The 10,018-nt window shown below is 36.2% G+C and overlaps 1 protein-coding gene across 1 annotated transcript; it reads left to right on the plus strand.

Annotated features, from left to right (window-relative positions):
- The first annotated feature begins 3,589 nt into the window (after window positions 1-3,589).
- On the plus strand, window positions 3,590-5,083 carry LOC131035201 (coniferyl alcohol acyltransferase-like). The gene is made up of 2 exons (XM_057966847.2): window positions 3,590-4,030; window positions 4,154-5,083. Exons 1-2 carry the CDS (start codon window positions 3,590-3,592, stop codon window positions 5,081-5,083), a joined length of 1,371 nt encoding a protein of 456 aa, XP_057822830.2.
- Window positions 5,084-10,018: the final 4,935 nt, after the last annotated feature.

The raw sequence follows: 10,018 nt of genomic DNA on the forward strand, positions 1-10,018 counted from the left end.
CATGATAAAAGACCTATTTTTATATTATTAAAAAGATAATAATAAGTCTATAAATAAACATTTTGTGGGTCCATCAACAATTTAGATTAATTAAATTTTTTGAAATGGTGTACCCTCACTAAGAACAAATAAATTAAAGTGCCTAGTGATAATGTCATGCATATTAATAATCTCATTATCCTCTTATGTGTATTCTTCAATGAACATTTGAAAATTTCCTATGCTTATTTTAACTAATTTGATCTTCATGTGTGAAAATTTGTGATAAAGATGACAAAATACTTCTTTTGTATATAAATGATCATGATGGTACTCATTTAGTATACTCTAAAACTAGTTGCAACATGGAACTTATCATTCAATCACATATATTTTTAACAAATAATCCTTAAAGTGTTCCATAGAAATACAGTGTAATTATATTTGAATAAGGTTGTCTAAACCTTTGTAATATTCACATTCATTTGGTTATTTAACTAATTATTGTATTCCTATGTATTATTTTTATGCTCATCATATAAAGTCACTTTGTGGGACCCCCTAGTGATTTGGTGACCTACATGGTAGATGAATAGGATGACATGCAAGCTAATTCTATTGAGACAAGAATCCCACTATATCGACCCCACTATGAAGCATTGTTTAGGGCATGTGTCATGCCATGCAAGATTTTATGATAAGTTATAGTTAATTATGATAATATATTATGGTAGATTGATATATGATAGATCATGATAGGTGTAAGAGTATGAAATATTAAAAAAAAAAATAGTTCAAACCCCATTATTGGGGATCCCATGCATGAAAGGGTGTGGAATGCATAACAATATCTTGTATGTTAAGGAAATATCTTGGAAGAATGTACCTGGATTGGATTTATTCTATGTCAAAATATTAGTTATCCATATTGTGGAATATTTTTATTTCAAATATTATCTATAAATTGGAGGATTGTGGAATGATTTGGAATGATATTTTATGTAGGTACTATCTTGATATGAGAATAAATATAGAATCTTATCATTGTGTGAATACTCTTGAAAGATATTTCCTCATAAAATTTATTGTAATCAATTCTTAGAAATAAAAATGAGTTCTTCTTTTTGAGTGTGGGGATTTTCTCCCAAATTTCTTTCTCCATTTAAAGAATTATGTTAAGGTTTTATTGTTTCTTTTTGTGGTTAATTTTCTTATTGTGCATCTTTATTTCATAACTATTAAAGGGGTTGAAAAGAAAGTTTGTACAACTTTACTAATTAGATTACTATAGTAAATTTATTGTGGTTATTTGACTTAATTTTGGTTGTCAATCTTATTAATTAAAAAAATCATATTATAATATTTTTAAAAGGGTGGGTGGTGAATGAAGTATATGTGATGTTTAGGTGGGATCAAGTATAAATTTATGATGAAAATATTGAAAAAAGGGCTGAGTTAAATATTAGGAAAATGAAGGCACTAAATGATGAGAGAAAAATTAGCATGAGGGAGATCAAAATCATAATATTCAACCCATACATCAATGGAGATGGATTCTTCATGAATACAATTTCAACTAGTAGAAGTGTCTTCCATCAATTGGGGTTTGGCAATAACATGTAAAAAAACAAAACATATGAAGTAGTATATATGAGATGAGGGAACTTGCTAGAATATTACTAGGGAGGAGAAACACATTCACGAGAAGTCAAGAGATGACCATGAGGGTTAAGAAAACCAAAGAAGCACTCTTGATAACCAATCCTTAGGAGGCATTATGTAACACAACACCAATACTTCAAGAGAACATCAATGAACACGACAATGAAAAAGGAGGTCTCATATAGCCCCTTAAAATGTCACCATGTTTCTATGTTAATATCTTAATTAAGATAGAGATACATATCAAGCATAAACACCTTTAATGCCAAGGAGATATAACTTTAAAGAATGGTTCCATCAAAGCTAGGAAGAATATCTTTATAGAGGATGCAAATCATCAAGTAAGGAAGAGATCATTAAAAAGGAAACATCTAGTAATAAGGGCAAATGGATGATTTGGGATTCCTAAAATTTATTTCCTATGCTATGCAAAGAACTATATAAAGTGTTGAGGTGATTGTGGGAGATAGTTTTCTAGTGGTTTATGTTCTAGGATTATAGATCAACATGTATTCTTAAATAGTATGTGATAGATCATTTAGCCATATCCTCTATTAGGGTGTTGGTAAATTCTTGAAATTCTTAATACCTTTTTAAATATGTAGCTTCCATAGAATGGGACTCATAGGTAGTATAAGTGTCAGTGGACTATTTTATGAAGGTCTTTGCATACTTTTACAATTATATTTGTCTGATACTAATGGAGATAGATGTTGTGTAGGACAATGAATATTAATGCACTTGTGATTATGGATTGGACTAGATACAAGGACACAAAAAAGTCTACCTATGATTTGTGTAACCTATCCTAAGGCATAGTTAGTTGGATGTGTTAGCGATATGTTGTTATTAGTATTTTAGTTATAATGAAGATTTGATAGATATTCAATCATGTTATGGATGAGACAAAATTTTAGATTTGTGCTCAAGTCCAGGCATGATACAATGGCTTCTATGAAACATTGAAAGTGTGATCCTGTCTTGGGTTTCTTATCTTTCATTCTTAATCATGTTCGAGGTTAAAAGTAACTTCAAAGTGATATCTTTTGACATTTTTAGAGGGATGTACATAAGATATCTAAACTGATACATAAAAACAATGATTCTCTCATCAAGATTTTTTTTTTTAACATGCATATGTTTTTAAAAAATAATAATTGAACATTGATCCTTCTCTTTGCACACATAAAGTTATGTTTGAATTTATGTTATCAAACTTATGTACCTATTATAGGTACATAAGTTTGATAATATTAAGTAGCGTTGAGACATTTTTGAAATTCTTGTTGCAATGAACAGATTCCCATTATAAAATATCTCTTGGCATATTTTAGGTATATTTTTTCAGTATAGATATACTAGTTATATATAATTTAAAAATAAAAATCCTGACTATGAAAGGCTCGCTACGTATTATGGTCTAATGTGCAGTCTAAACGCTCGATAGATGTCGGGTGCAAGCAACCTACCAGATTGGTAAATATTCAAACAATGAGTGAAGTCAAGGTCAAAAGTTGGGGTACGTATTTTCCTAAATATAGTCTATCGTTACTGTAGATATGTTGATTCCCGTGTGTAATTGGAAAATAAACTACTACCCTAATTTTCCGGTAAGAATTGTCTCCTTACATATCAACTTTTGCGAACATACCGCATCATGAATGGTGCGTTACAACTTTCTGCGCACTATCTCCGAGTGGGCCTTCGTTGGACTCGTGAGTCTGCTTTCAAATCCTGGGCCTTCCTCACCATTTCCGACATGACTTTAAATTGTTGTGTTTTCTTCGATCTTTGGACCTCGAGACTACTATATATACAGGTATCGTATCATCACTTCTACGATCAACAACTAAGCATTTATTTCTTTCCATATATTTTGCTTATTCCCGAACCTCTCAATTCAATTATTGATATTGATACATAGTCGGTGTGGTGCTTAATAATTAGCATGGAGAAAGAGATGTTGAAGGATTTTAGCGTGGAGATCGTTCGAACCTCCATCGTGCAATCGCCTCTACCCACAAAAGATTGCACGCTCAGAAGCTCCAACATAGATCTCACTGTTCCTGCCATTAGTCCGGGGCACTTCTTTGTTTACAAAGCAGTGCAAGATAAGACATACCAAGAGATGTCAAACTCGATTAAGAAGGCGCTCTCTCAGACACTAGTATTGTTTTATCCAGTGGCTGGAAGGTTTATCATCGGCCATAAAGGTGAGCCTGAGATAGAGTGCAAGAATCAAGGAGTGCCCTTCATTGAAGCTGAATCTGACGCTGCCATTAAGAATCTTGATTTTTCTCAGCCAAGTTTTACTGCTGCTAAACTGACTCCTAAGAGGAACCCTCTTCGAGAAGAACCCTCTTGGTGTGTTCCTGTTCTAGCTGTACAGGTATGTACATAGTTACAACTTACATCTGCCAATTCCATATAGCATATAGAGCAAAAATTAACTAGTTTTGTAGAATTTTGGTGAGCATATCAAGAAGCTAAGGCGACCATGATTTGTTTTCAGGTGACGAGGATGAACTGTGGCGGAATTGTAGTGGGTTGTTGTTTTGATCACAGAATAGTAGATGGTATAAGCAGCTGTATTTTCTTTCGAGCATGGACGGAGGCTGCTCAAGGTATCTCGTTTCCCATGACTACGCCTTGCTTTGAACGCTCACTCCTCAATCCCCGCAACCCTCTCAACGCTGCTGCCATTGATAGGCATTACATGGCACTTCCTTTCTCTGCTCTTGATCATGCCGACCCCCCTCCACCCCAAATTGGCCGCATCTATCATTTAGATGCTCCCAGGCTTCTCCAATTGCAGTCTCTGGCAAACCAAACTGAAGGAAAACCCCGTGTTGGCAAACCCATAACAAAGATGGAAGCAGTCTCTGCTTACATTTGGAAAGTATTTGCTCGCGCGCAGTCTTTGAGTTCTTCAGCACCGACCAGAATTGGCATTCCAATTGACGGGCGTTCATACCTGAACCTCCCTCCATCCTACTTCGGAAACGGGATAGCAATTCCTTTCAAGGAGAGTAATGCTGAGCAGATATTAGAGGAGCCATTGAGCAAGACAGCAGAAATCGTACGCAGCGTCATAAGTGATTCCGCAAACAGTGAATATTTCAAGTCCTTCGTTGATTGGGTGGAGGAGAAGAGACCGGCAGCGATGTTAGCGAAAGTGTATGCGGAGAAAGGGTCTGCCGTGGTGGTGTCGTCGGGAGTGAGGATTCCATTATATCAATTCGACCTGGGATGTGGGAAACCTGCGTTTTCAAGTTCGTATTTTCCATGGGGAGGAACAGCAGGGTATGTGATGTTGCAGGCGAGCCCCCTGGGAGATGGGAATATGGTGGTCTATATGCACATGGACGAGAAGCACTTAGATGCCATTGAAGCTGATCCTGATTTTTTGTTTGCGAGGGCCAATCAAATGAATTTCTGGTAACAGAAACGATCTCGTAGTATAAAGATTGAGGAAGAATTGCTGTAACCTTTCATGTTTTCTTTAGACTAGAATACTCGATTGTAAAGCAATGTTTCGAATGTCTTATGTACTGTGTTGTACTACACGTTGGAACTCAATATAATGGCTTAGTTCTAACATTAATTAATGAGAAATGCCATCATCTTGAGAACTGATAAATTTTTTCAATTTTTTTTTTTTTTTTTTTTTTTTGTTGTTGGTCAATAACCACTTCGCATGAGACACCCATTACCCCAATCTAGAGACTATGCCGAGTTAATATCATATAACGTATAAAAATAACCTCTTGGTGCAAGCGAAAACATTATCGTTTTATCCCTGCATTTTAATGAAGAAGCCCTCGATCATCTTTCATAAACTAAAATGACAGTAATATATTATTTACGAAAAGATGGAAATATTAAAAAAGGCTAAGTCTAAACATCTGAACAAGGAAAAGAAAAAAATAATAAGCAGTAAGAGAGACTAATGAGGTAGATCATAGTCATCAAATTTATCTAAAACAGCATGGGGATGTAATTCTCATCAATGCACTTCTAAATGATAGGAGCACCCTTTCCCTCTTAGGTTTTGACAATAATCTATTAAAGACAACTAAGAGAAATAGTCTATTTGGGACAAGGGATCTTACTAGAATCTTACTGAGAAGAAGCGTCATGTTGATGAGATGGGGTAGAAGGTGACCAAGAGGGCTAAGCTCACTCATGAGAAGTGCAATCCTTAAAACCTTGATATTTGAATCCCAAATCTCTTCTAGTAGACTAAACATAACCATGCCTACCACCATGAGTTTTAGGCCTTTTAGATACTCTTAATAATAAATGTTCCTTGTATTTGGATAGACTCTTTCATGGTTAAGAGACTGTATAGGCCAAGTCATGTAGTAGGAACCCTATTATGGAATATAATGGTCATATAGGAAGTACCAAAGAAAATGACATTCTTATGAAGAGCTCAAGTGATTCATTTCGCATGGGGAACAATACCATAAAAATAGATTGAAATTAGTCCTAAAACATAGATATCTTGAGAGAGAAAACATATTTCACAAGTAACATAGAATAATCCTTAATTTTCATCAATAGAGACCCAAAAAAGCTTATGAGTAGCTTCTTAGATTTTGGATATGGGGAATTATAAGGGAAAAACTAAGAGAAAAAATACACATGCATAGTGGCTAAAATGTAGTAGCGTAGATGGAATTTGCTAGACAAAGAGAGAAACTTGGTGATCCAATGGCTTAACTTTTTCAATTTTAATAATAAAATATTACTACAAGATAGTAGGTGAGGCACAAAAGATATAAGAAATCCCAAAAATTAAAAATGTATCCCTATGATAAAACTAATAAAAATTGAAAGAACCCAATAAAATAGGTTTTAAATGAAAATGCTTTTTAAAATTTTGGACTCAATGTTCCTAGAGATGACGGGCAAAGTTACTTGGAAGGATTCAAAATCCAGAGAATTAACAATCACAAGCTTCTTCACCTCCACTCCGTTGCTAAGTGACATATAGTAGTTTTGGGGAAGCAAAATTCTGAGATTGACATCAATATTGTCCAATGCAGCATCTATTTCCCCCAACAAGTGATGCTTGAACATCATCTGGATTAGCTGTTTTACTTGCTGCTTACTAGTCCCCATGTAGATTAATATTGCAAGGAAAAAGGCTGGAATATTAGCATTGGCTCTATACCTATGGTAAGCCATAAGAAATTCATTTCCCAGGATCCTTGTTAAGCTATGGTGTAAGCTATGGAGAATGAGAGGATGTCAAGAGAGAAGGACCTCTTGTAGACGCCTGTCTGTGATTTCTCCCAGGAAAGCCATCTGTTGACAAGTAGCTTCGAGGAGTATTGGGGTCTCCATACCGAGTTTCCAAGAGAGGAAAGAAAATTATGATGGAAAGAAGGGGTATTCCTTTATTAAATAGCAAGGAATTGAACCAAAGAATACGAAACCCTGCACTTGTGTCTCCAATAAATGCCCACACGCGTGAGTTGTTGGTATCCGACTAACCATCTGCTCCAAAACTCCTCAACTTGATGTCTACCAACTTTAAGCATCAAGTGATCATAAATAAATCTTGAAAGGATACAGTCGTAACTGGATACTCAAGTACACTTGTATTTAATAGCCATGAGCCAAAAGATGGCACTAATCAATAGTGCTGACAGTGTGTCACATCACCATGATAAGACGACACTAAGTAACCGGTTAACAAGGCAGTCGGTCAATCTTTCCACCAAAAACAAGACCAAAAGGTGGAGAGGGAGAATTGCGGCTATTGGGGAGTAGAGCACCGATTTGCTCCACAACCGGAGGTGTAGATAGAAACAAAGAGCGCGTAGCTATCATGAGACCCACCGACAGGCACCATATTTCAAAGGACCCAACCTGAGTGAGGAGAGCATGTCAATTGGCCCAATAGAAAACATCATTGGTGGATCTTCAGGGGGGTCACCAACTATTATAGCCAATTTAGAAAGTCTATCGGCTTCACCATTACCTTCTCTGTGGATATGGCTAACCCAAAATTCATCAAAGATAGCTAGCAGCACCAAGATCAGTTGAAGCCACTGGTTAAGGCACCAATAAGGGGTGCTATTGCAGTGGATCATGTTAATTACATTTAGTGAGTCACCCTCCAAACCCTCCAAATGAATCTTCTACACCCCAAGCTCCTTCCCTAGCTGAAGACCTCTTAATGCTGCTCTGAATTTTGCTTCATTATTAGTAGCCACTCCAATCTTTTTGGATATTTCTTATATACAGAGACCATTAGAGTCCCTCAAAATGCAAGCAATACCACTTTGGCCTGGATTTCTTGTAGAAGCACCATCAAAGTTTACCTTGCTCCACCCAAACACTGGTGCATCCCAAATCACCCCTGCTCTTGGATTGGTCTGATCCACCAGAGAGCCCAGACCAAAAATTGGAGGAATGAGTAGGTTTGGAAGAGCCATCTTAATCTTACAATCCCAGTTTGTGAACAAATTTTTCTTAAGTGTTTTGGATTGGGTCACCACATTCAGGTTCTCAGTCAGGTGGTTCTCAATTTTCACACAAAGAGACTGAGGGCCCATATCTTTACCCTAGAAAATTCTGCGGTTCTTTTCTTTCTAAATTTCCCAAATCATAAGTGATGGGAGGATGAAGAGAAAATCCAAAAAAACCACCTTTCCTACCGGTTTAGGCCATTGCAAAAACCATTTGTCCAGCCCTACTAGGAAGGGGCCAAATAATCTCAGTTTTCCCATGAAATATGACCAACAATGACTAGAGAATTTGCAATGAAGAAGAAGATGATCTACAATCTCTTCCTGATCTAGACATAAAGGACATCTATTGGGTCCATTGATACCCATTGAATGGAGCCTTTCTTGAGTTAAGATTTTCCTCTGGCAGGCCAACCAGGCAAAGGAACCCACTTTGGGAAGGAGGTGTTGATGCCAAAATAGATTAACAGGCCAGTCTTTTTTGTCTATAGTTGCTTCTTTCAGCTTGTAGCCAAAGCATACCTTGTATTTTCCATCAGAGGAGCTGCACCATCTAATAATATCCTTATCAGGGGAAGGGAAAATAATCCTTTTGTTGAGAATGTCAGTAAATAAGTCCTTTTGAAACTTATCCAAGTCTAGCTCGTCCAAGGAGTTCCATTTCCATTTAGAAATACCATTATCTAGGATCAGATAATCATAATCACATATATTATGCCCCCAGAGGCGACAGGTTTCCTCCATAATAGGATGTAGAGAGGGGTTGTGACATAGGCAAGCTTCACATGACCAAGAATCAAATGAAAAGGAGGCATCCCTGCCATTCCTGACCTCCTAGGTAACATGATCGCTTATGATTTCCCTATTATCCAAAATGAAATTCCAAATAGCCAAACCCCTAGGAGGGTTGTTGATAGTCAGAATCCTCTTAGGTTCTAGGAAGTCTAGATATTTATGTTTAAGGAGCCTTGCCCATTTTTTCTTCCCGCCGCTATAGATTTCCCAAAACTAATTTAGTACCCATTGCTAAATTCATAATTGATATTTGGTGATTATCAACAGCACCTATGATTTTTGGTTAACGTATAGGCAATTTTTATCCACCGCTTGAAAATTATTTAATTTACTTGGCTACAATTTTGTTATTTATGGAAAAAAAAAAATATTTTATTGGCAATTTCATGAATTCATTTCCATTGATAGACAAGGCACATCACTTCACATCAGTACATCACATTGAGTCCGGACATTGCATGATGTATCGAACAATGCAACCTCTTTGACATGTGAAGGGTGACATGTACCTAAAATCAATCAATGATTTTAAATCATTCGATGATCGTAGATCAATGGCTGAAGTTTTATTTCGGCCCAATTTTCTGAAGAGAACATAGTTCACTAGAAAGTGCCCAGAATGAAATTAGATTCAATAGACATGTATCAAATGTCATGATTGGTAATGTTGGTCACTTAATATATGTCTAGTCACTAACTACAATCCACTGTCCCCATGACTTCCAATGTTGTACTTGCCAACTTGGTACTAGTTTATAGTTGTTTCCAATTTCTCACACTAGTGCATTTATGGGAAAGATTTGTAGAGATATACGAAAGATTTAAAATTTTTTAAAGCAATTAATATGGTTAGAGAAGGTATTATTACAATCAAGAGATTCTGCTATTTATATACGATCTCTACTTCTTTCATCTTCAATTAGCTTGTGCCATTTGGTAGATAAATTGTCGGAGCTCATGGTATTTACATTCTGCCTCTGGCTTAGGTCTATAGGTTTAGGTTGTTTAATTTGGTAATCTGATTTGTCCAGATGGACACTCCTATCCGCTTGAGAAGCATTTATGCGGAGGACCAAAGGGACTTTTTGGGATTCGTTAGT

This window comes from Cryptomeria japonica, chromosome 5 (genome assembly GCF_030272615.1).
Source record: "Cryptomeria japonica chromosome 5, Sugi_1.0, whole genome shotgun sequence".
Taxonomy (NCBI): Eukaryota; Viridiplantae; Streptophyta; class Pinopsida; order Cupressales; family Cupressaceae; genus Cryptomeria; species Cryptomeria japonica.

What these genes read in the sequence shown, in the direction of transcription:
- LOC131035201 (XM_057966847.2), top strand. Translation starts at nt 3,590, where the DNA reads ATGGAGAAAGAGATGTTGAAGGATTTTAGCGTGGAGATCGTTCGAACC. An exon ending in TTCCTGTTCTAGCTGTACAG is followed by an intron (nt 4,031 to 4,153) that starts GTATGTACATAG and finishes ATTTGTTTTCAG; the next exon opens with GTGACGAGGATGAACTGTGG.